The 27342-nt window shown below is 35.4% G+C and overlaps 1 protein-coding gene across 2 annotated transcripts in view; it reads left to right on the top strand.

The window, feature by feature from the left end:
• SGCG (sarcoglycan gamma) overlaps positions 1 to 27342 on the top strand; it is a 104767-nt gene that overhangs the window by 58452 nt on the left and 18973 nt on the right. For both annotated transcript variants that reach the window (XM_057366736.1, XM_057366735.1), the window contains exons 4-7: positions 7048 to 7149; positions 11243 to 11330; positions 19577 to 19696; positions 24964 to 25036. In XM_057366736.1, coding sequence (XP_057222719.1) covers positions 7048 to 7149; positions 11243 to 11330; positions 19577 to 19696; positions 24964 to 25036 — 383 coding nt within the window. The remainder of the gene's footprint in view (positions 1 to 7047; positions 7150 to 11242; positions 11331 to 19576; positions 19697 to 24963; positions 25037 to 27342) is intronic.

Here is a 27342-nt window from a genome sequence, read left to right as displayed (position 1 = left end):
GAAGTAGACAGCTCTTTATAGTTTTGGATGCTCTGTTAGTCAAACATAATTCAAATCTGCTCTCAATCTCCAGCTCTCCTGCTGTCCGGATCAAACCTTACTTGGGTTTGAGTCCAGCAAAAAGAAAGTCAGGTCCTGATAGAACAGCCCATGAGTCACCTCATCATGACAGGGAGTAACTTGTGGAGGGCACACAATGTCCAGTCCAACAATGCATATCCTAAGCATGGTTTACTCCTAAGAACAGRACAAATGTTAAACCTGCTCTTGTGCCTGCACCTCAGCTGGATATAGAGACAAAGGCAATGAGAACTGGGAGGGTTTTGGCACACTTAAGCCAGATTGTGGGCTTTCAGGTTCTCTTTTATGCACATAAATTTCTGTCACTGGAATAAATAAGGCAATTGCCACAGTTACACAAAAACATGCCGCGTTTTCCAAATATTATTTTCTTCCTTTGGCTTATTTTTAATTTCTGAGTACTCTAGCCGTGTAGCTGTTCCCAGAAACTTCTGTCAGAGACATAGCACCCTTCAAAACTTTTGAAATTCTCATTAAAAATGAATATAGACAATGTATTAATTTTTTTTAAAATTAGTTTTCGAAGTCTTCAGTAAGGCAATAGTAATCTGTTGATATTTCATTTAATAAGATGTTGAAAAGCAAAATATTTATAATCTTACTAGATATACATATTAGTTGGCTGATAATGATACTGCTCTCAATCTCAAATTACTTTGTAATCAAATACTTGTGTAAACAACTATTTAAGCTCTTGTTAAATTCAGGCACTGAAGATGGAGGGAATTACTTAAGGAAATACAAAATTATGAAATTAGGAATGTAATGAATTAAGAAAGCAAAATTTTAACTGAAAATCAAATAACGCTTTCTGACAGTGAGACTTAGCAGACTGTGTAATAGCATGCCTTATTAAATTGGAGATGCTTAATCATTTGGAACACCTAAAACCAGACCAGACAGTGATGAAAATGTACAGTTAAGAACACTTACAGCGAGAGTTCTCCTTCACTGMAAAGATATATATTAGTGAACTTGTACAGCCTTTGCAAGCATTTTGTGCTTAACAGTGGGTGCTCCACGGAATTAGTTACCATTTTGAGAATGTTGCAGGATTTTTATACTCAAATGAAATAAATTACTCAATTTTTCACAAATTCTCATCCAAATTTTCATGTCAGAACATGAACATTCCATGCTTTCCATTCTGGATAACCCTAAACAGCTGTATTTTGCTATTTTTCTAGAAAGTTAAATATAATTTGCCTCCAATCAGGCTACAGTCATTCTTATTATCTCTATCAGACAGTAAATGTTTAAATATTTTATGCAAAGAGTAATAGTTGAATAGAAAGATATTGAGATATTGCAGAGAAGCTGTTAACCAAATAAGACTTGCTGCTTGTTATAAGCATTTTCATATAAATACAATATATTTTCTTAAAACATTTGATTAATTTGAATTATATTATGAATCAAATAATGTGTATATAAAAGGGTGTGAGGGAACACTTGTTTAAAATGTACTGTTGGAATAATTTTTAATATTGATCAAGAGTTATGAAAAATCTGATTACAGTGAGATTAGAGCGTAGATGCAAGTTTAAAAACTGGATTTAAGAAAATCCTTTTGACAGCTTTTACAAACCAAAGGAAAATATTTCATTCCATTTCTTTAGCAAAGTTGCATGATTACAAATGTTAAGATAATAAAATTAATGACCCAACTTTTAAAAACTTCATTCCTGAATAAATACATGTATCAGTGGGAATACAGTCTATTTCTTAGTAGTCTATTTTTCTAACACAGGAGATGTAATGACAGATTTAATGGCATTTTTAAATGTCTATGCAARAACAAAAGACAGAATTTGCTCCTTGCTGAACAAGGAAATTAAGCTAAACTGAATCTGTTTTGAGAATAGATTTTTTCCTCTCCAGTAACACCTGTTTTAATTAATGCYTTAAGTAAGGAGGTTTGTTATTCTATATATCAGGACAAATATAAAAGAGGTCCTGAAAATATCTTGAAAGTATGTATCTTAAATATTAATCCTATTTCATGAAAGAAATGTTATAAAAAATAAGCAAATGTCAATGGTATAATAATTTGTGTAATTCATAGCTGTTTTCTTACAAATCTGTTTAATTCGAAGTGGCCATCTACTTTTCCAATCATGATATATTTTCTACCCGTTTCTTAGTTTTGCCTGCAAATGATGTTTTAGTTGGTATCCAGCCCTAAGCCGGGTGAGACTAACTTCTGTACCAGGGTTGCTTGCTGTTGCTGAGGGCTCTGATTTGACCAATGTCTTTGACAGAAATGACTCCACTGTCATCTGAGAGATGAGTCAGATAACCTCTGTCTGAGCCCAGCAAATGAAGTCCTTGCAACAGAAAATGAGATGAGGCATCAGTAATGTTATTATACCAAACACGTACTTAGCTCCAAAATTGATATTGTAAGTCAAACAGAGAATTTCATSAGATTCATTACCAATCCTGTTTTGCTCATTGCTCTTTAACAATCTCTACCCCCAGTCCCATTATTTCAATGAAACAGTACACTCTTGTTTGCAAAGCAAGTTCTCTAAATAGTAATTGCTGCCAGAAGTGCTGCAGTGCAAGCTGGATCTATAAAGCCATTGACTGAACCAGCTTTGGGGCACAACAAGTGATGCCTTGGTCTGAACTTGCCAAGGTTTTTGCCTGGCCTGGCCTAGGAGGAGGATGTGAGGATCCTACAAGAAAGAAAAGGATTTAACTGCATGGAAATGCTGCATCCTCTCTGCTCTGAAGTTAATATCATCATCCATTTCATTGAGCCACWACAGCGTGTGTGGACTTTTAATATTTAGAAAAGTTAATTCAGGGAGTTAATTCAGGGAGTAGATACTGCAAATCAAACATGCTTTTAACTGCTTAGATAGAGGCTGCTTGGTTTGAATTGAATGTTTGTTAAAACCAATGTTTGGATCAACTGGGAGTATTTTTTTTGTGTAACCATGCTAATCTATGGGTCGGCCAAATTTTTCCAATATTTGGTCAGTCCCCAAAAGGAGAAAATACACATCTTCCTGTGCAGCTTTTAGCTGATACRCAGACCAGAAGATCAATTTCTCTTATTCAGAGGAGTGTGAGGACTGCATTTATGTCTAATGCTGAGGAGGTGCAGAAATAGTGATGATGAGAGGTGTTATGGTATAGCTTATGATAYGAAGAGTGGGTTACCCAAGTATAATGAGCCCACGTGTGTATCAGGTTCAATGTTGGTAGRAAAATACAAGCTATAGTTATTAATTGAAGTTAGGTGACTGGAAATACTCACAAAATGGATGAATGTTCCCCATGCCTCGTCCTCATTGCTAAGGGCCACATGCCTACTGCACCAGACCTACATTGTTGTATTATTGGGCGATAAATCCTAAATAAATCATCTGATGCTCTTTGATTCCACATGCCATAGGCAGCATGAGGCTCAGCTACTTGAGAGCTTCACTGAGTGCCAGAGCCCTAGAGCTGTATCTGCCTGCTTCCCACTCGTAGTAGTCTGGAGTTTGTGTTTGGAGTCTAAGAGARTGATAACACATCCAGCATGGTCCTCCCATCCAGATGTTCCACAATGTAATGCATCTTGCCTAGGATTCTGCAGTGGTGGCTACTCATTTCAGCTGGTTTGGGTATCCCTCTGTAGGTAATTCTCTGAAAAGCCAGATGTCAAATGTTGTTTAGACTAGGACTTCTCAATCAAGGAGTCTTTTGATGAGCTTTTATGAGGAATCAGAGATTGAATTTTTTTGTAGAAGGCCTTGTCTCTCTTCCTTCAAGCACTTACCTGCTTGGGAACATTTTCAAATTATGGAAAAATGCTTCTACTGCAGTTGAAGATATCCTGTTGCTCCATTTAGAATTAGTCAAGCAGTTCTGAGATGAAAACTAGTCACACCTCTGTGAACACTAATGCTAAGTTGCATCTTTGGTGCATGAGGGTTTGGCAGCTGCCAGCATTTTCCATGCTGGTCAACTCCTTGCAGCAATAAAACCTGATTGCTGTCTACAGAGATGCTGTTTCATCATTCCCTTCTGTACAGCTGTGTCCCTGCCTCGCTGAGGGCTTTCAATAATTAGAAAATGTGAGTCTCAGCTCTGTCTGTATGTACAGCAATGTGTTACAGCTCAGGGCCAGCAAACTCAAGCACTGACAGCCACCAGCATGAGGATAACCAGAATCCAGACTTGCAAAACATYTGCACAACCACTGGCTGTTGAGAGAACATTGTGCTTGGCCTTTTCATGGAACATAGCAATGGATCTCTGTGCATTAGGATGGYTGTTTATCCTAAACCTCTCTCTTATATTCCATGTAACTTCAATTTGCCAGTTATAAAAGGGGCATAAAGGCCCTATCTTACAGTACTGCATAACTCAGTGCTTTTGCAATCTTAAGATGCTCAAATATCATGGTATTAAGAACATCATAATTGTTTACAGTCACAAAGGTAACAGAAGTGAGGATCATTATATGAAATCCACATTTTTAATGTTTGCATGCATTTTACTAAGTTTATTTGTGTTAGTCATCACGGGTAGTCATGTATGCACATAACCCAAATCTAAATTTCCCTGGTTTTGCACTTCCCAAGTGGTCAGTGAGAATAGACAATGAGACTGTTAGGCAAATATGTGAGAATGTGAGCTTTGTGTCAATGCTTAAATTAAATATCTGATGAAGAAAATAGGACATACTGGTGGACATACTTATACAAGSTAATCCTGAGTGATATGACTGGATTTACTGAAATATAGGAACTTTTAGATAAGTTAAAAGTGCCGAGTTTTGTCATATGACATAGTATTCTTTATGTCAAAGACATTTCTTTGTCTATATAGCATTTTCACAATTATCATTGCTGGGAAACCTGGATCCAYTAGAAAGAGTAAATTGCATGATCTTTTTTCACATAAATTCTTGGGGGTTTTTTTTCTCTCTACTAAAAATTTCTTCCTGGCAAAGGGCAGATTAGAGATTGCCACCCAGAGTTTGTTAATTTTCCCCAGTCTGCTTCAGAGAAAGAATTAATTGCCATTTCTTCCTCTGCCTTCTGAAATTTCAGATTTGTCAAAGCCATTTTTTTGTACTTACTCTATAATATACTACTTACTTAGTTAAGTAGTATAAACGATGTATTTTGCATAAAACTRCGCAAACTCTGTTTAAACCTGATAGGTAATATAACTTACTTTCACCTGATGGAAAAAGGCATGAAGTCAGAGCAAATAATCAGACACTAAATTTGGTTAATTAAAGAGGAGATACTTGTTGGTGTTATTTCTTTGGAATATTCTGGTATTTCATGTCATATTTTTCAAAAGTGTTTGTCTTAAAACCTGTGTGTTTTAGTAGCATTGGGGTGTTGCAGGTTAGAAAAAACTGTCCATAGACTTTAATAGAAAAACGTGTTTCTAATTCAATCAGTGCTGGCTAGGAATCGTTGTTATTAAACCTCGTCATAGGTATTATTTTAGTTTTGTCCTATGGGTTGTATCAGTGTATACTAGGTATTTTTTAAAAGCTTTGCAACAGTCTAGCATTTAGAAATTGTGTCTGTTCCCACTGAGAAAAGTCAGTACATTATATATTTCAAAACAGTAAAATGTTTGACCCTGAAAAACAGATTCCATAAACAGCTATTCTAAAAGCCTCTTTCCTGAAGCAAATCTTGCTGCAGAGGAATCGTAGTTGTACTCTCCAGTGGAGTGAATGAATATTCCTTACCTTATGGAAACTCGTTTCTCTCTTTGTCTCCTTTCAAGCCTGCTAAAAAACTAGTTCTGATTTTTCATTGAAGGCTGGATTGACATGTTACTTAACATCACATGTATACATATAACATATAATCTGATTAGTCAGAACATATACTTGAAAACAGTTACAGTCTCTTCAGTTAGAACTCTTATCAGTGGTAAGCGTAATTCATTTGGTGAACAATTTATTGATGCATAATCAGTGACCTGTTATGTATATCTTTTGCTTATGTGGAGAACAACCTAAAAACTATTTGGAATTGAAAAACCTTTTGGGTTTATTGTTTTTTAATTAGCCCTTTCACCTACTGCTTGTAGTTTGCAGCAGTTATCTTRAAATATTTTCACTTGGCGGATTTCTTTTTCTCCTGAGTTTGTCACTTTTTATGTGGGGAAAGGGGTGAATCCTTTACAAACTAGCTAAATACCTGTGAAATACCTTACTGCTGAAGCCTGCAAGTTCTCAGATGTACTTACTGAAGTAATTCCTCACACATTTTTCACATTATCAGTTCTATGATAATGATGAAAGAAAGAAAAAAGAAATAAATAAGATATCACATGGAAAGAATAATTGGGCTAGAATCGGGGGGAGGGGGGCTAAGAAAGAGTGAGGAAGGTACAAAAAATGAGAAGCAAGGGATAGAGGAAAAGGTACATGATAATGAGATATAGAGCCTTGACCTACAATTAGAGGAGAAAAAAAAACAAAAACAATGAATTCAAACAATTAAAAAGAAGTAATTGCTGAAAATGGAAGGAAATAAAAAACCCTCTTTGTCTGTTCTGTAGGTTTAAATTATTGAAAGAATTAACACTGAGATGTTAATATAAAGTTTGTTTTATGTCAGTGCTCATATGTAAGTTTGTTGTTGATTACATTTTTAGAAGGGATGTACAGGTGCTATTTCAGCACAGCCAATACAATCACACTTTTTTTGAAGTATATTGACTATAATAGTGTATTTCCACYCCACCCTTCAAAAAAAAATAAAATAAAAAACCACCAAGTTTAATAACTTCATGAAACCTGCAGTTTCTCACAGAAAATTACTCCTGGAAGAAATAAGGAACTCTCAAAATTTTAACTGCATTATTGYTTGTATGTTTATCAGTAGACCCGAGGCAGAAAGCACTGAAAATGATCAAATCATTAAAAAAGCACAAAATAAATGCAGCRACAATAATAAAATGTGCATAATTCTCTTATCTTCTCCTTAGACTGGAATGGGACACCTGCGTGTTACAAAAGAAGGCCTTCGACTGGAAGGGGAATCTGAGTTCTTATTCCCTCTTTATGCCAAAGAAATCCATTCTAGAATGGTAAGTGGGTAATCTTTCACTAATGCTAAATAAAATGAATGTACTTCTGAATAATTGAACTTAAGCAAATTTCCAGACATCTGTCATGAAAATACAATTTTTTATATATGTATATATGTATTGATATATATTGGCTTCCCTAGGAATAGAGCTACAGAATAGTTTCAATATCTCTAAAATTAGTAGATCCCAATGGAAAAGTTACAATTTCTCTGATATGTTTAGGCTTTTTCACTTCAAGGATCATGCTATTAAATGTGTGGTATCTTTATATATTTGTGTATATAAAATCCACAAGTCTAAATGTAAAGATCTGGCATTTAATCCAGTTTACCTAGACATAACAGTTTGTTGTTACTATTACTAGTGAGGTAAAAAAGGAATAACATACTTGGTCAAATATTTATCAAAATTTTTAACTTTAAAGTGTCACTGAGAATGGAAATGGTATGGAAGTAGTGGGTTTAGGAAAAGGAAGAGAGAATCTGATTTGGATTTTAATTATCCAGAGGAATTCTGAAACTTATTCAGTGAATTTTTTGTAGAGAGATATCTGCTTCTGGMCAATAAAATAAATATTTTTCAGAACTATTGTCTGTAGTCTAACATCTCACAGAATAAAGATTTGTTTTATGAACATTATCATCAACCAATGGGACTTGCATTGAATACAGTACTATTCAGTAAAAGCCAAATATGGCTTCTTCATACGTTCAAACAAAATTGAAAAAAAATAGCCACCTATGAGATTTTTCTGAACTTAAAGAAGAAGTTAGTGCTTGTATTGCTATAGCGAGAGAAAATGTAAATAAATTCACCAGAATGAAGTTGTTAACSTGCTTGATTAGTAAAATTAAAGCAATGACAACATATTTTACTTAAGCTTTTCTTTTTCTCCCTTTCTGCAACAAATATTTCCAGTTTCAGGAACAGCTCTTAATTAAGACAGTGAAATTCCATTGCTATACCTATATTCCCATTTAGCTTCTTCTGCTTTATTCTTTTCTGCCTCACAGGCAGTGGAGAAACCATTTTTGTGCTTAGATGAATTTCCCCTGAGTTTGTTTATCCARTAAGACATGTAACTTTTTAAGACCAGCACAGCTAATACTTAAGAACTCCCTCTACTCCCAAAGATCATTATGCAATGTTAAGCTACCATTTGTGCTCTCTTAATATTCCTTTCAGCTCTTAATGCATTTAGTGCAGTATAGGAAAAGAGGTGTGGCAGCATCTCATATCAGCTTGGCTGTCTAATGACCCGTCATGATCATTAGTAGCATGCATTAATTAGAGCCTTCAGGCTACTGCTCTCTGACTGCTGACAACTCATCAGAGGTTTTTTGTTTGTATTCTTGCTTTTTTAAATATTTGAACTCTCTAAAGGCTTAATTGCCTGTAGCTTGATCTCCTGAGTTGCCATTTATATGTTTATTCTCATAAAGTTACTTATTTGTTATGCTTTCTTTCTCTAAGTTTTTCTTGGAGAACTGGGTCCCTTCCAGCTATCAAAGCAGCTTTCTCCCTTGCCTTAATAGTTTTCTCCTTGCAGTCTCCTAACGGGTTTTCTCACCTAATGAGGGCTCCAAAGTGCTAACAAAATACGTAGCAGAAAATCTACTTGTTGTGCATTGTCTCTAAAACCTGTTACAAGTTTATGTGTTCATTACAAGTCCAATACAGAGCTGTGGGCAAGACCATTGCATCTTTGCTAGTACGTTTTCATGGAAAGATAAAAGATGAGCTTTTTTAAATATGTTACTAGATTTTAATTAGTAAAAAGCACATATRTGGTAGCTGCAGGTCTAGAGTACAGTTTATTCTCACTTTCATTTGGTATCACAAATTACTACCTAGTTTTTTTTTTTTAATCAACCAGTGGTACCCAAATAAATGCAATGAGGATGCCCAGATTTGTGGGTCATCTGACACATTTACTTAAATGTATTGTATTTACCCAATCTCTATCTTTGTTGACCTTCCTTTTCTGCTTCATGCTGACCTACTACCATAAATGTTCATTCTAGCATATGGCTTATTTTTTTCCTGAGACTTTTCATTATTTGTATTAATTCTGGGAGCTTTCATGTTTTCCTGATACAATTTACAAAATGAAATTAATTTATGTCACTCACTTAATGGCTTCTGAGAGCCTCCCTACCTACTTTTAAGATTTTGTTTGTTTTCTTTAAAAAAAAAAAAGTATGTTTCACTCCAAATAGTGTGTTGCTTCTCTTTATTTTATTACTTTTTAATCAGGTTGCAGTGGTTTGTGTTTCTGTTACTTAGTAAGTGTTTGTAGTAAAATTCTGTATGTAAAGTGTTTAAAATTCCCAGGTTCTCTCATACTCTAAGCATTAAATTGAGATGAGAACATGCCTTGGGGTTATTTTCAGGGGTTAGCCCTTCAAGGTGCTGTATAGTCTGTGTCAGGTCCAGAAAAAGTACCAGAAGCCATAGCTGTGAAAGAGCTATCTCTTTTAACAATATTCCAGCAGTTAGAAACTCATTTATCTGGGAATGAGTATCTCCACTGAGGTCACAAGCAAGCAGCTTGACAATACCTTTTCCATGTCATATATTCCCTTATCCTTTGGCAACTGAGATATGCTTAGGYTGTTCTTATCAGTTACTAAGTTTTTGTCCTTTACACACAAAGTCTGCTTTAGTATGAAAGCACCTGTATTGCAAAAAACTCTTTTTAAATCTACCAGTGTATTACTGATCCAAAGGAGCATGATAAGATTTTGTATCCCCAGATAATTTTCTTGCACTTAATGTCAAGTAAAGACAGTGGCCACAATGGTACCCCTGAAAATCATCTGCATTTAAAGACAAGTCAGGTGGTCAATTAAGTAAAAACATTAGAAGAAAACACTCTTCCTTCCTCACAAATCKTTAGGACACTTTCGAATGCCCCCCCATCCAGGTCTCTTGCTGTGAGCCAGGTTCATCAGTGTGTGTGTGTGCAGTCTGATGGGGCACAGTGAGCAGCTGGGTCCCTCAGAACAGCTGCTCATCTGCTGTTCAAGACAAGGAGTAGCTTGAGAAGGGTCCATCAGGCCTGAAAGACAGAGTTTGAGTGCCAAGTCTGGGAATAACTAATGGAAATGGTGCATCACTGGGGAGGAGGTCAGCAAGGAAAAGAAGAAGCCTTGAGTTAACACGATGGGATGTTTTGGTATTGGTGAAGCAATTCCACACAGGCTGCAGTCCAAGAATAATATGAAATTTTAAACTGCTTACCTTAGCTAGTCTGGATTGTGATGAAGTGCAGTTGGGATGAGCAAAGACACCAACTACACCATTTTGGCATGCCCTGGCTTCCTTAAGCAGCATAGAATGATGCGTAGCCATGAGGCTCTGATCGCTCAGCAAATATTGCAGCTGAAGTCATGATTCAGGGATGTGGCCAAGCAGGTGCTGCTCTTCATTGCACTGATGCACTTCTTTCTGTGATCCTTCAGAGCAGCAGGCTGGGAGACAATTTGATTTAGACTAACAGACTTATTTGTACTACTGTCTGTTAAAGTCCGCATTGATCTGGTCAGCCTGCTGCTTTCTCCATCACTCACTGTTGCATCTTCCTTCCCAGGAGAGTCAGGACCAGGTGCTGAAATTAAGCCACAGCCTACAGACCGCAGGGACCACTGAGGAAGCAAAATGTACATGCATGTTTCTCACCAAATTAATACAACAGGATGAGTTCTCAAAGGGGAGTGCTCACACTCAGTTACATGATTCTCTTCTAGGCATCTCTGTTATGTATTGAAAGGTAGTAAATCTAGTAAAGCATTTTTTCTAAAAGATAAAATGTTAGYAGCCATGTTCATTGGTCCAGTAACACAGATTTGGTTCACCTGAATTAYTCCCTATAGTTTATTATTTTAAATCTGATATAGTTGTAGTAATCAGAAATATCCGCCCACATTATTTGGTGACATCTCTGGATATTTGTAGCTGCAAGGATCATTTGGTGACTGAGTTCATAYCACCACTAGACTAAAATTCAAAAATTCTTCACAATTTTTTGCAGTCTCTAAAAACTCTAATTGTTCTGCCTAACATGCTTCTTTCTTTCTCCATGCTGCAGGACTCATCACTGCTTCTCCAGTCTACTCACAATGTGACTGTGAATGCTCGCAATTCAAATGGGGAAGTCACAGGCAGATTAAATGTGGGTAAGTCKGTGATTATTCCTTGTTCACTGCTTTGGAAACATTGTAAGGAACATTTGTAAAGAGATTAGAGAATATAAAGCACTAAACATGTAATTATTTATTACTGTTTTGGCCRTATTTGAATACTCCAGCTGCTATTGGTAAGTAGCAGCAGTGTATTTTCAATTTCTCAGTTAAGTTTGATTCTTTAAATCTCTGAAGCACTTCTTTATTGCAGAGTTATGCAAGAAAGGCTTCTGCAAAAGTTACTCTCTTGTGTAAATATCTATTGGTATTTTTCTTGTGTAAATATCTATTGGTATTTACAAATCAGTTTCTAAGAAAATATGGCTAGAGTCTCTCTTTATTTCCTGGTATTCCAGAGACTAATACATTTAAGCAGGCAACCTAAAAAAAAATCAAGTTCAAAACTCAGACATTTATATCTTTTACTATCTATGGTAGCAGTAAAATACATTGGTTTACTCAGTGAAATCAATAGATCTAGACAGTTTTGAAAGATCTTGGCTGTATGAATAAGCAGACCTTACTCTTTAAATCATATTTCTAAAGCAACAATGTGTATCAGCTACTAAAGAATTTTACTTAGCCTTGTTGCTATTTTTCAACCTTTATTTGACTTTGGAGAAAAATGTAACAATTTATTAATTCATTTCTTACAAGATCCCCAGGGAGCAAAGCATAAATTCCTGCTTGTTWAACTGWAGACTAACCTGATATGTTTAAATGRTTTACTAAATTGAGACACAGCTGAGCATTCATGAGCAACTTTTCCATGCTGTTGAGACTATGTAACTTCTGTGACAACTCATGCTTGAAGAATTGACATTTCACTTCATTGAACTATGTGCAAGCTTCACTGTTTTCAAACAAAAGGAAAATAATTTAAATGTGTAAAGAAGCTTGCTATTTCCTTAAAAATGTAGTTATGCAATTAATCACAATTTAGCCTTTAAATGTTTTCAAATTCCCTTTTTTTAGTTCAGTCAACAATCAAGATCTGAATGACTTGTCTTAAGAAAATGCCCCTAAATATTTATCAAAACCTGGCAGTAGCATCCATATCTCATTTTGATCATAATCAAGAGTATGACATGTACAGTTTCATATTATTAGTAAAGTTAATAAATCAGTTTGCAGCAATTAGCAGTTCAGCAACCATGTGATCAAATCTAAATATTTCCATGGTTATGCTAATGATTTCTGTCTGCTGAGCACTGTTTGTGGTGGCCCATCAAGAGAACACATGTACCAGCRCTGTATCAGTGCTGTATCACTGTACCAGAATGTGCCCATTCTGTCTGCTAAGCTCCATTCAGTCACTGTATTTCAATACACTCACTATGCAATTAAGAGACCTTGWCCCAGTACAAATAAGGCAAGCTGGAAACATGAGATACCCTTGGCAGGTGGAAGGCAAATTGCTTATCTGGCAATGTTTCTCCATAAACAGTTAAAAACCTTTGCTGGGGAAAGAAATGTCAGCACTTAAGAGTGGTATAAATCAACTGGGCATTCAGACTTGAACATCTGCAATGTAACTCTCTATAAAAGAGCAGTCTGAGATATTCACCCGTAGTGTATCTTCCTGATAACAAATAGAACTTTAGTGCTGGAAACAGTCAATTTTGCTGGGAAAAACCAGCAGTGACTAGGGTGACAATCTGTTTATGTAAATACACAGCTTGACATTTTTAGCTGTTGTCCTTAGCCAGTCATAGRATGCAAGCATGTAGGTTGATGGTCCTTTATAAGGAGTGTGATAAGGTGTGTGATTATTTTACATGCACAAGCCTTTGCTAATGAAGTAATACCCTCCATAATTGCCAACATGCTGGAATTATGTCTTAAAACTCTAGTAATCTTATACATAGGACTAACTGGAATTGTGAAGGAGCTGTATAGAGAAGTTTGGATTGTTACAAAGATGACAATATAATACGGCTTGTCTCACAAGATTACAAMAAAAATACCTTTTTTTTAACTCATGGAAATTGTGATTCAAATGATTTGTTAAAATAGTTTAGTAAGTTACTAAGAATTTATTTAAATATGCAGTCTTCAAACAGAAGTAATTCACAAGAGAGATATGAAACAAATCTTTACTTGAGGAGTTTCTGGAAATTCCCATATGAAGATAAGAGGCACATACTATGCATTCCTTCATGAATCACAGATATAGTACAAAGACATAGAATGTGGGCAACTTCCAACGTGATCGCTCTTGCTCAAAGGCTGTGCCGCTCAGTTCATCTGTATGTTTTGGGAAGATACAGGATTGATAGTCATAGGGAATTAAAAAAGTTGTGGAGAGAGTTGCTTATTTGCAAGGCAAAGATGTCTACTGAACAGATGGTAACTATTTTCATTAGAATAGTCCCTGTCTTTAAAATGGTGAATAAGATTCAGGTGTCACTATCACAGCTTCCTTATCAACCTTCACAAGTGAATTCTCTAGAACTTTCTTCRGTAACCCAAAAAAGCTGCTAATTATCACCTCCAAGATTCCTGTTCCTAACCAATTCAAAGGCTTATTCAGTCCTAGAATAAAAGAGAAATGCAGCAGTTTTGATTCATATCCTGAGCAATAACAAATCAGSTTAGTGTGAAAAACTTGTCAAACTTTTTCCGATAATGAGTAATGATAAATATATTGTGCATAAAAGAAACATATAGACTATATTGTCAATTATCAAATTCTTAAGAGCGACAATGGTATCAAACACTAAATGRTGCTTTACCTAAGTAAGCATAGGTTTCTATGTACAGCTTCTCAGGAGATGTAAATAATATTCTCAGCTTTTCCAGTCATGTTTCAGTCCTGGATAATAAGTGAATGAAGAGCTGTATGTTTCCAACTGTCACTGCTGAAAAGCAGAACCATCTTTTTAAGATACTTGTGTTTCAAGGATCATGTAAAGAGGCTTCAACATACAGAAGACACTAAATTCTGCTTGTAATACACTTTAAAGGGAAATGCATCCTGGCCCAGGGAATTTGAATCCTGTGCTGTCTTTTTTCTTCTCACTGCGTCTAGAAGACAGTGAGAATACATAAGTCTACTGAGTTTGGCTCTGAAAAATAACCCATTAATGTTTGGGAAATAATTTTTTATTTGGAAAATAACCAGTTGCAGTTGGTGGATACCTGTCTCTCATCAGGGAGCAATTACTCATCTGAGTAGCTTCATCATCTCTTTATTMCAATGGAAGAAAATAATTCAAAAAAAGTGAAAAATCTTCTCAACTTTCACAGTTTCAACGCATTTGCAATCTGAAACATAGTTTGGTTCTGATGGTACAGTAATCATTAACATAAGTGATTGGGTGGTAATCAGAAGGTAATAGTTACTGCTAAAGGTGAGAACAGTTCCTGCACCAGAAATACTGATTTATTGGCCTTGGTTAATGCTAGATGAATTTGTAAAGGTCAGCTTAAAGTAGCTGAAATTTATTGTGACTGTAATTTAAGATAGAATTTGGATAATTAAGTATATCTAAACTCCTAGTCATTTCAAATGCAGCAGTATTTTCAAACCCATRGTGGACTGCTTGAGCATGCGCCTGCAGTGTACCCTTTGGCAGTGAGCCTAGTAGCACACTGGGCTCCATCATTCCACACCTGGAATACTGTTGATCCCTTTCCAGTGTGAGAGAGCTGTGAGCTGGGAGAGGTTGTGCCCACAGGGAGCTGTTGGGATGGTCAGGGAGTGGAAGGACATGAAGCCTAAAAGTCTGAAGAGGTTGTGTCTGTTTAGCCTACACTAAAAAAAAAAAAAAAAAAAAAAAGCTTAAGGAGAACTTCTAACTTGCGCTGATACTAGGAGAGCTAGAGACAAAATAAATCATGGAATCGTTAAAGTTGGAAAAGACCTCCAAGATCAAGTCCAACCTTTGACCGAACACCGCCATGCCAACTAAAACATGTCACAAAGTGCCACATCCACTTTTTTTTTTGAACACTTTTGAACTTGCCTGTTTCAATTCAAGAGAATATCCATTGTACAGACRATTGAGTGGTTAAAGTACTAATTTAGGAATAAGCTATCGTCTCTGCATACAGGGTTTCAAATTATCATGCCTCATCTCCTTTAGTATTTTCCTTTTCACCATATCTGTCTGAGGACTGTGTATATCACCTTTTCTTGTTGTAGTTATTTGTCATCSAACAAAATCTGTATTCATCAAGCCTGTGAGAAAAGGGGACACCACAGACTTTTTGTCAAGTCAGTGTGAGAAACGCCATATCCCGTTGCTGCCATGGTTTCTGCATGCAGTAACCCATTCTACAGTGAAATATTTCATTGTTTATCACTTCTGTATTTAAATTGAGTATTTTTAAGGCTAATACCTAGTTGGATGAAAATATTGAGTTAGCTAAGTCACTCTGAGTGGCAAGTACTGTCACCTAAATACCTAGCTCTAGTTGGCTTGCCACTGTCTGTATGRTCAGTGTCCACAGTCATCTTTCAGAAACAATTTTTTAAGATCTCTRGGCTTGTGTTCAGTCACAGATAACAAGAGTACAAACAGTGGTGACAGTAAGGCATGGTCTGAGAGAACATCATTGTTTCATCCACTGCATAAAGGGAGAACTGAGAGAAAAAGAGGAAACAGGAGCAGCACGTGTTCTGTTAGAGCTGTTGTTTAAAGTTAGGAGAGATCTATGATATGGACATAAAATGCATATGTGCAATGTGCTACATATTCTCTGTAATAAAGCCTTTGTTCTAATGAAGTATCATACCATTCCATATGGCTAATTTTATGTTTCTGAAAGCAATGACTTTACATTTATTGGTATTGTATTCTATCACTCATGGAATGAGAAATGAATCTGTAGGAGTATTGCATTTTTAATACTCTTTTAATGAGATCTTATTTTAAGGTGCTTTAGTTTGATAAAAATTAACTAAAAAAGGAAATTGCATAGGAATACCTCAAAGCACTCAGGGTTTTGCTTTATGCTCGACACGTCAATGATGAAAGCTGGTAGCAGAAAAGCAAAATATACAGAGTATCTGACAGCCATAGGTTATCAGTAATGATGGATAATAAAGGAGTAAGAAAATAAATGATATGAAATTACATGAGTAAATCCAATGTTGGAAAGCCTTTTCCTCTGGAAGATCTAAAGACACGCTAAAAATGCTTAGTATTTGGCAGAACTAACTATTCGAAGTATCTGTCTGCTGGTAACATGTAGGCAGACTCTCCAAATTTCAGACTTCCCCCAGTTTCATTGGCATCAAGTATTTGTTTTATGGCAGGACATTTACTTTAGGGSAGGGCCCATTTTTGACAGAAGATCTTTTGCTGTCTGGTGGATCTATATTTGTGTTGGCCTGGGATTCAAAGTTTGGGCAGCAGCAGAAGGCATTAAAATGCAGAAGTTTATTAAAATGCTTTTCAACTGAAATAGAGTCACTAAACAAAAACCTTCCTTCCCTGGAAAATCTCTAGGGAAGTAAAGAGTGAGGAGGACAAATTGAAAGGGAGACTGTTTAGCAGTATGTCAGTTGTTTTTGGAAAAAAACATGCATCATWTAAAGCAGAATCCTCAGTGTCAAGAGGTGTGAGAAGATTGCTTATGAGGTCTACTCAGGGCTGTGCATTGAAGGAGGAAATTTACAGAAACAATAGGCAATGGTCAGTCTGATTAACAAGAATAACCCATTGATCTGGAAACTCATGTGACACATCTGGCAGAAAGCAGGAAACAAACACTTTCTATAACCTGTACTCAGTCAGGTTGCATTTTCAATTGCAGGATTTTATCAACAAATGTGATTATATTGTACTACATATTAACTACATGTGATTACATGTAGTTAATATACTGGGGTAGTAAAGAGAACACATTTAGGTATTAGGAGATTAAACTTTCAGATATTGAGTTTGGCTGCTGTTTATGAGTTGAAAATTAATCTCACTGGGATTACAATACAATTAGTGTTATTGCAATATAGCTAGTTTATGTGTATTGTGGAATACAATTAAGAGAAATCAATGGCTATTTTTCATTACATATACTTATTCCCATTTATATAAAAGCCTATTATTCCTTTTTGAAACTTTTTCCACACATACTGAGATGTCTCATCTCTAGCATAAATAAAACATACACTTTAATTTTGTTTACCCTAGCATTCCCTCTTAAGAGGAAATACATGAATTAAAATACATCAGTTATTATCCATACCATTCTCCAATAATGAAGATTATCTGTAGAATAATCATTGTCCCACGTTACTGGGACACTCGTGTTAAGAAAACTGTGGACATAAAGATTCTTGTTAAACTTTTATTCAAGTATGCAAGGTCCAGGATCAAACAATCTGGATGCAAACCCAGCACGGGCAAGGCCATGAGCTGTAGTTTCAAAGGGATTGTTAAGTATGTAATGTTCAGTGAGTGCTCTCACAGTGACTGCAGAGAAGTAGAGTTTTTCCTTAATTAAGCTAGCTGTAAAATGGTGAGGTTGGATGAATGCAGTCCCTGCAACACCATTAAAGTTGATAATATCCACCTTACTCAGGCCTTTGATTTGTTGGAATACACAAAGATCTAGCTACACTACATAAATGGCCAGTTTCATATTGCTGCTGGGCACAAACAGGAACAATCAATCACTGAACCATAAAATGGCCTGGGCTGGAAAGGACCTTAAATAAAACTTTAACCAAGATTTTCTAGGAAACCATTGACAGGGACCCATCCTTGCCTCACTTATGCAGAACTGTTTCCTTTGCTGTAAACTTTTTTTTTTTTAAAAATAAAATAAAAATTTAAAATACTGTTTAAGGCCTTTTCACTTGATGAAGATATTTTCTGATCTCACTTTTTGCAACATACTTCTCAGAAATACAGCTAARGGCTTCAGAATAGCTTTAGAGAAATTAGCTTTAGTTTTAGAAAATAGCTTTAGTCAAATTGGAGTCCATAAGGCTGTGCTTGGGTGCACATGTGCAGCAGAGCATAACATAATGCAGAGCTCAACCCTCTATCCTGACCATTTTCAGGTAGAATCGACATTGGGGTTTATGCCTTAAAGTTGTTGCCATAGTTTAGGACTTTATGGCTTCTCAAACTCTTTCTGTTTTCAGTGGGCAGTTGAAAGCAGTGTTTTGCATCTGCTGAGTGAAACAATAAGCAATTGTTATGGTGCACATCTCTTGTCCCAGCTACTAACCAGATTTTGTGAAGTACCTGCATGTATTTCTTAGCTGTATCAATCATCTGTTACCTAATGCCCCTTTAACATAAGACCTTAAAAAAAAAAAAAAAAAGAAATACTATTTCTTTTGAAAATTACATCCTGGAATATATTTAACATTTATGGGAGCAGACATGGTAAAACAGGCTCTTAATGGGAAGGAAGCAGTTCAGTGCCCCTCACTACTGTGGATAGTCTGTGAAATACATTTTTTAAAAATTGCTGAAAGGGAGTCTTAACTGCTTTGACTGTTCTCTGTAATTTTAGTTCTGAATATAGATTTATGATGACAACTCTACGAATAGATATTCAGACTAGATGTGGTGTGAATTTTAATTGATCAGGTTGCTAGAAGAGGGAATATAAAGGGTTTGATTTTTATCTCCTCACCAAGTTAATACCATAAAACAAGATGTTTTAGTGAATTTAGGATCTGGAAATATGCAAAGATTCTCTTACTCAAAATTATTTTAATTTTTGGAATACCAGAATATTCTCCTATGGTCTTGAAACTTGTAAGAACATGCTCAGTAACATTTGTTAGATATGTGGAGCCAAACTGGCATCTGCTATGAAGAGCTAAGGTCCTTCTCTTACATGGGATGTTTGTAATTTTAAAGCATTTGAGCCTCCTTAACAAAAGGGATGATGCTGCAAAGTCTCTGATAAATAGTTTCNAAAAAAAAAAAAAAAAAAGAAAAAAAGATTCATGCTGATCAAGGCAGTTTCAATACAAAGAACATTAATGTTTGCTGGGATCAATTTGAGTGGGACTTCCAAAATTCCCTGGAAACCCAACTGTAAAGGAAGGCTCCAGGCATTTGAACAACAAATTAGATGATGTAAATAGACTTACCCAATTTCAGTACTTACAGGGCCACTACACTTAAAATATGTGGGTGCTTCATGACCTTCAATGTACTTAAATGAGTCATTACATTATTAAGACTCCAATTAAAATTACCAATAATTTATGTATAAAATTTAAGAAAGATGATGTAATTATGCCAATATTTGATTGTGTTTTGCAGGTCCTAAAATGGTAGAATTCCACAGTCAGCAATTTCAGATCAACTCAAAGGATGGAAAGCCACTTTTTACAGTGGATGAAAATGAAGTTGTAATTGGCACAGATAAGCTTCGAGTCACAGGTTTGTAATGGTTTAAGAAATGCTTGAGTAATACCCATAAGAAAAGCACAGTAAAAATGGCATTTTTAAGTATATTATTATGTGTGAATGCAAGTCTGGTTTTACCTCATTAGGAAACAGAAATATGAAGATAATCAAACCTTTTTCAATAAATAATCGGTAAGAATTTTCAACACAAAACAATGATTTTTTTTTATATATGCATATGTGTGTGTGTGTGTATATATATGTATATATATGTAAATATTTCTGTATATGTGTGTTTTATTTTAAAGCCATTAGTAACCAGAATTGTACTGGTGCATCTTTTTCTGAATTGTTTAATGTTTCCAGTGCACACTGTTCGAGGCTGAAAAAATTCTAGATATTCCAGTCTGAGTTGTAAAGAGTTTGATTTGTGCTAACTTTAATGTCTCTCTGTTATTTTTATATGGTTTTATCTTTCAAAGTGAAAGCCACTGTATTTCTGTTCTGTGAGTAGCACATATGTCACMGGATGATATTTGTAGTATATTTTAAATGTCATCTGTCAAGAGACAAGTTTGTCTTAGACTATTTCTGCAAATCACTGAAGTACTCATTTACAAAGTAATAYATCAAGGTTATCACATGAAAAGCTACTTCCTTTCATATGGCCAGATAAAGTCAACTTTCATTTTCTAGGTGTAAGGTTGCATTAAAAGAGATACATCAGGGTGTGATTTCTCTTTGAGCAGAGGAATCCATTAAAGGAAATACTGAAATTATTCTGTTACTTGTTTTCGACTACACTCTTAATATTTTTTACCTGATTGCAACTATTGTGTTTGACTTTTGCTAATTACTGGTCCTCTGAAATCTTGAGGTTTTCATTTTAATAAATAAATTMATATTATTTGACTGTCAAGGCTATAAATATGGTAGTAACTACACAATTAGTGTTTCAAAGCCAAAGTTAAGTTATAATAATTGTGTTAATAAATTTTGTTTATGCCTGARGGTCTTATCTTAAGGYTTTCTACYTTKTAACCTAATTGAAATTACAACTTTKTTTAACCAGGAAACCATATCAAATAATTATTGTTTGCCCAAGGGATGCTAAACTTTAATAGAAAAGCATGTTTAACAAAGATATGAAAAATTGCATAATTGTTAACTGATTTGGAAAAGATYATGTCTGCTCTTAGTAAGTAAAAATCATTCATACATGAGTTGAAATGGTTGTGCTAATGTTAGTTATTGACTCATCCAATATTAATCTTTAAAGTGCATTAATAATTATTTACTTCAGCAGATRTTGTAGTAAGACACATTGCCTGTTTCTTTTTTTACACTGTAGTAAAATTCAAAGCAAATACATTAAAGTCAGTAGAAGTTATTTCAGTGTAAAATGAATCTAAGTGAGAAGAAATTCATGCCTACTTTGCTTCAAATTAATTTATTTAAATTGTGATTTAAATGATACTATTAGCATAAAGGATAAATTATTGTGATTTAAATGATACTATTAGCRTGAAGGATAAATTAGTAATACTTTGCATACCAAGATTATTTTTAAACATTTTTGATAGAGAACAAGATCGATGTGAAATACATTTTGAAAAGTTTATTCCATAAAAAACAGATGATCCTGGGCTTAAAAYGCACAAAGAACATTTTTTAGTTTTTTATGTACAGTGTAGTGAATTATTTGATTTTACTTCTCCATTTTTATATGAGTTATGAAAAGCCCAGTAACGATTTTTAAGAAAACTTGAAGGTTTTAGCTAAAATACAATATAGCAGAGAGCAAATGTCTATGATTTGTATTCCAGGACAAAGGAAAAGGTCTAAGAGTAATATAATCCAATCCAACACACGGAGAATTGTCATTTTCCCGTAATTAATATGCTTCAACTCATACAAYTCCAGTCAGACATTTTCTGGCCCATGTGTAGAATAGAACAGTGCAAGGGGCAGACAYCAGCACCTGCCCYGGGCAGAGCTCTGGTGCCGASCAAATGCTGTTCTCTGCTTTGGGGAGAGCTCCAGGGCTAACTCGTCTCCCTCAGATTAGTGGATAGTGCCTGAGCCCCCGTGCTCAAACAGTGGCATCCAGCTGTGTGTGAAACACCTTGGGGTGTGTGAGACACCCCATAATATCACTTTATCTCCAAAAGATGCTTCCTGCCATCGTGACCACTGGAGGCCAGGCAGAATGCACCAGGGTGTTTCAGATGACAGTGAGTGCATGTGATTAGGCGACAAAACATTGCCTCTGGCTCATCTGTGACATCTACATCACAGACACTTAAATTTAAGCATCTGAAACTGAAGCTCGGCTTAACCCTTCATGASTGGGGGTTACTGCTCCTGAAGGAGAATGGGCTCCAACTGCATYGTCTTTATTATTTTTTCAGTAAGGGCCTGCATTTTGCAGACGTTATTATGTTGCGGTGGAGGCACTGAACATCGATGCTTTGTCCTGGGAGGGTATTGTACATTCAGCTGTCATTGGTGATGGTGAAATCCACCTTGCACATGTGTTGGCTGGCAAAGAGCCGATTGCTTTATGACATTGTCATGGCAGGCTCACAGAAGCAGGGAATTGTAAAGGTTAACTCTAGGATCAACTCCAGCTATTAATCTAACACTGCTATGTTCACCACAAAACCACATCCCCAAGTACCACATCTACATTTCTTTTTTCTTAAAGGAAAGCTGGCAGAGAGGATCAGTATTTCTATGGAAAAGCATATTTAGATCACCCTTTGTCCAGTTTACTGCTTGTTCTTCTACTTGTTTGTCTTTTATAAAAATCCCCTAAAGTATTTGCATGGCATTGTCTGTGATTTTCTAGCACTCTGTTCTAAGCAAAGATTTAAAGCACTCTGTTCTTCAGTTTACGTAGCTAATGCTGAAGTGCAGTGTGACAGTGTGTGTTTAATTTAAACACTTCTGTTCAGAAGGGAAGTTAAGTAGGAGGCAATTTGAGGGTATGAGTAAACATTCTGTCAGACTTTGAGGAGGCAAATTGTCCTTGCCTGATGGGATGCGTGGGGTGTTGATGAATCTTGCTGAATTCATTGAGAAAATTAATGTCTTGTTCTTGTGTACTTTAGGATTAAATTACAATATCTTAATAAACAGTAGCCTATAAAATAGTAAATATAGTAAAAGTCATATCCCAGTTAAAAAAAAAAAAATAGGAAATGAAGACAAGAAATGAATTTAGGATAATTTTCAAAAAAAAAGTTGCCTTGAGAGTTTTTTTCTATTAGTGGTGTACTGCTAAAACTTAATGCTCTTTGGGGAATAAGTTTTACTCACATAAAGGCAAGGTATTACCCTTGCTTAGAGGTGACAGCTCTAGAATATGGAAATCAGCCTTTTCATTTCATGTTACACCACCCACCAACAACCCAGAACATTAACATTGATGTTTCCTGTTCTGTTTCTTTCATTCTGTTTCCTGTCCTGTTCCTCCTATTTCCATGTAAGTGATACTATCGCTGTTAGCATTTACCTGTCTTTAGAGAACCATGGGATCATAGAATCCTTTAGGTTGGAAAAGACCTCTAAAATCAAGCTGAACCATTAACCCAGCCCTGCCAAGTCCACAACTAAACCATGTCCCCAAATGTCATCCTGCAAAATACCTTATTTGTACCAAATCCGCATTTTCTGATATACGCTTTTTATTCATTGAGGTGCAGAATAATCTTAATGTTAATGAAATTAAGTGTTAATGAAGAAGAATTAAAGCTCTGTCTGAATTAATAAATTTTATATTTTCCCATATTATAGTCATGCCAGTTTGTAAYTTACAGAAAGATTAATCTATTTAAATTGATATGGAGGGTATCAACAGCTAAATAAAATTTAAATATAAGCTTAGTAAATCAATTCTTCCTCRAAGTGCTGAAGTGATTTAATATGGTAATTCTTATATCTTTTGTACTTTTCTTCCATTCAAGCCAAGGAGATTTCTTTCTAAGGAATCATGATTTCAGCTGAAACTCTTCTCAAAAAGCAACACATTTCATGCATTCTCAGAACATCCTGACAATCTTCCTATCAATTGTCTAAGCAATGTATTCATTTTTAATGTTTTCTCTTTATTTCACTTTTTTTTTACCGTGTTCTCTGAGTTTGCCCTGACCTTTTTTTTTATTCTTTTTTCCCCTTTATACCACATTTGATGGTATCTAATACCACAATTATACACCATGCTTTCTAATCATTCATTACAATTCTCCATCTAGACACAGTCTAAATCCCTACCTTAGAGCTTTTTGCAGCCCAGAATCTTTCCAGAGGGTAATGGCATGAAGAGCAGCCAGCCAAGCCTGTCAAGCCCCCTTGACTAATATCCTGACTATTAAAATATATTGTCTTGCTAATATCTACCTGGGAAGTGCTGAGATATGTGAGTCCTCAAGACCAGAGAAGATTTCTCAACCTAAGACCTCTCCAGTTTTTGATGAGTACATCCATAAAGCCAAGGAACAGAATTTGAGAGACTCTACCCTTGTTGTAGATGGTGGTGTTTAGCTGCTTTTTTCAGTTACCTGTGTTGCTGATGGGCTTTTGTGCTACATCAGCCAATTTCCTGACCCTARAGGAGCTTAGGTGGGAGGTGGTCACCAGGCTGGTGATACTGCAATTATGCCAGTACACAGGAGAGCAAAAATTGAGGTCTTTGGGAGATTTTCAGGTCCACCAGGGAGGCTCCTGGTGAGGCAGGAATGAAACTATTCTTATTTCAAGAAGTAAACTATCTGAGCTCATAGTCATTACCATTTTAYATACATAAATACCATTTCATATTCAGCAAGTCTGCCTACAAATAGGGGAAAATCTTTGATAAAGCTGTATGACAGAARATGTGATATGCAAATAACAGTCAAAAATAAGTATGATTATGTAGGACTGTAGTATTTGCAAAGGTTTTGTGGGATTTTAATTATCCCTATTAACTGCAATGAAAGTTGTGTCGTGTAAATCTTATTTACTTATTGTGTTGCTCTAAGTAGTTTAAAATTTCTCTGTCTCCAGACTTTTTGGATTTCATTTTAAGAATTTACAGCTGTACATTTACATTACTTCTGTATTGTATTGTTCCAATCAATACTGTAATGGTAATAGTGTAGCTATATTTCAATTGTCTTACAATTCTTAACATATGTTTTCTTATCTTGATTTCTAATATCAAAGTGGCTGTATTAAAAAAAAATTACTCCTGCTATTTTTTGTTCAATTTGAACTGTGACATTATAGTATTTTTCATCTCTTATTTTTTTTTGCAGGGCCTGAAGGAGCACTTTTTGAACACTCTGTGGAAACACCACTTGTAAAAGCAGAAGCTTTCAAACAGCTTAGGTAAGAATTTATACATAAATCTAATAMGTAAATGCTATAATTTTATAAATATTCACATTTTTGAACACRTTTTTCAACACAGAAATGCTAATAACTTGTTTTCTACTTTATATGACAGATTGCGATTTTGAATGAAAATCATATATATTGTTCTAGAATTTTKAAATGCATTATGAATTATTTGTTGCTGATGGTGAATATATTTAAAACCACCATGGAAAGATTTTCTGTAAGCTTTTTTTTTCAGTTTCGGAACACATTGAAATACTACTTTTTCTTCTGTGTACAATATAAGTTSCTTGTCTGCAGTAGGTCATCAACCTGTAATTAGTCAAAGTTTTTGAAAGCTAGTATCAGTCTGAGGAAGCAGACCAAGAAAGATATGGAAATGTATGAAGCTCTAAAAAGTCGTTGGGCTGAGAAAGTCATTATTAAGTACTTTGTATGTTTCAGTGCTCATTAATTCTGGGATAGCATTTCTTTGTGCATTATTCTATTTAATTTTGAGTATCCCAAAATAGTTTATGATATGCTGAATATGATGAGGTGATTAACTCAAATTATATTCTCTTCATGAACATGTTATCTTTTATTTTATAAGCCAATTCAAAGAAAAATTGAAATGAAAGAGGATCTCTTTACGATTSTTTTTCTGTCCTTCCACACCTTGGCAGTTTGCTACTTTCTGTCATTATTTCTCTTTATAGTTTTCCTCTCCAACAAGGATAACTACTAGAGAGTAGTGGAAGTTGATGAAAGCTTTGAAAAACACTGTTTGTATCTTGCTCATTGAATTTTCAAATTGAGACTGACAAATGAGAGGGAGACTGTTAAGATAATKATTCTGATTTTCTCATTTATATTTAAGTTTTACTCACAGTAAAATACTTTGTGCTTGTATTTGAAGACAGGATGAGCTAAAGGCATTACTTTTTACATGTTGATGTCCACTTTCAAAAGTGTGCTTCTTCTGTTATGGTAGAATTTGGATATGACGGACTTTGACCAATATTCTGCATTAAAAGTGTACATTGTCAGATTTTGTAGGGAGTGGATTCATTATGATGTGAGTTTGTCRTTTTCTGTGATTATCTCAACTTTAGTGAAGTAGGAAATTGAATTTCTTAATTGCAAAGTCAAGAAGCTCTCTGCAAATTTTGATTGGATACATATCTGTTATTTTCTGTGGTTGTTACTTTGCTTCAAATGCATAATCAATTAATATTTTAATAGGCTTAAAGCTGACAGTTTTATTCTACATCTGTTATGCTCTGTTACATTTGAAGTTCTTATCCACACTTCTGTTTAATGACAGATACGACATTTCTGACTATATACAATTATTGTTACTATAATTTTTCTACCTGTTTTTGAAACAGGATAACATTGGAAGGAAAACATTGAGCTTAATTCAAAGTGTTGGTAAAGTTGTCCTTCATGGATGACTTCACCTCACAGCTTCTCTCTTTTAAGGATYTTTACAGTGCCAACTATAAACACACATTCTGATCTAGAATGTTGCTACGTATTAGCAGAGCTCAAATGTAAAAATCCCAGCTCCTTAAAATCCCACTCAGTTCTGTCTTCAAYTAACATGAAATTGTGGGAAGTACAGGCTCTTCCAGAATTAACAGCAGTTTGCTAGTAATTATTGTAATATCAGGGCAGTATCTACATGGCCACCGACACACTTTTGAGTGGTGTTAGTTTTTGAGATGAATTTGGAGTTGCTGAACACCTGTGCTAGAAACTGAGTTAGCTTAACCCTAAGAAAACTGAGTATCAGGGCATGAGTCTGTGCAAGGTGTACACCGCTCACCTGTGCCATCATAGAACAGCTTGTGCTGGAAGGGACCTTAAAGATTATCAAATTCCAGCCCTCCCTGCCCATGGGCAGCTCCCATTSAACCAGCATGCTCAGAGCCCCATCCAGCCTGGCCTTGAAAACTTCACCATCCACAGCTTCTCTGGGTATCTCATTCCAGKGTCTCATTCTACCCTCATAGTAAAGATTTGCTTCCCAATAGCTAATCTAAATATTTCCCCCTTTTTGTATCACAACATGCCCTTGTAAAACATCCGTCTACTCTCTCCTGTCCTGGCAGACTTTAACCCAGAGCAGATCAAAATGCTTCAGTCTTTAATTTTTTTTTTTTTTCTGTCATAATCATGGTCGAATTTGAAAGCAAAGATGGGCAGCGATTCCATTTTTTCATGAAGGGCTTCTGGGGAGGGTTAAGAAAGAAGTGCACTGGTCTGCAGTGCAGATGGTAAGGTTAAAATGTAGTAAGAGAAGACCATTTTGT

This window comes from Malurus melanocephalus, unplaced genomic scaffold (assembly GCF_030028575.1).
Source record: "Malurus melanocephalus ecotype Western Australia unplaced genomic scaffold, MMel_1.1 scaffold_70, whole genome shotgun sequence".
NCBI classification, from domain to species: domain Eukaryota; kingdom Metazoa; phylum Chordata; class Aves; order Passeriformes; family Maluridae; genus Malurus; species Malurus melanocephalus.
This window is presented reverse-complemented; position numbering and strand designations above follow the sequence as displayed.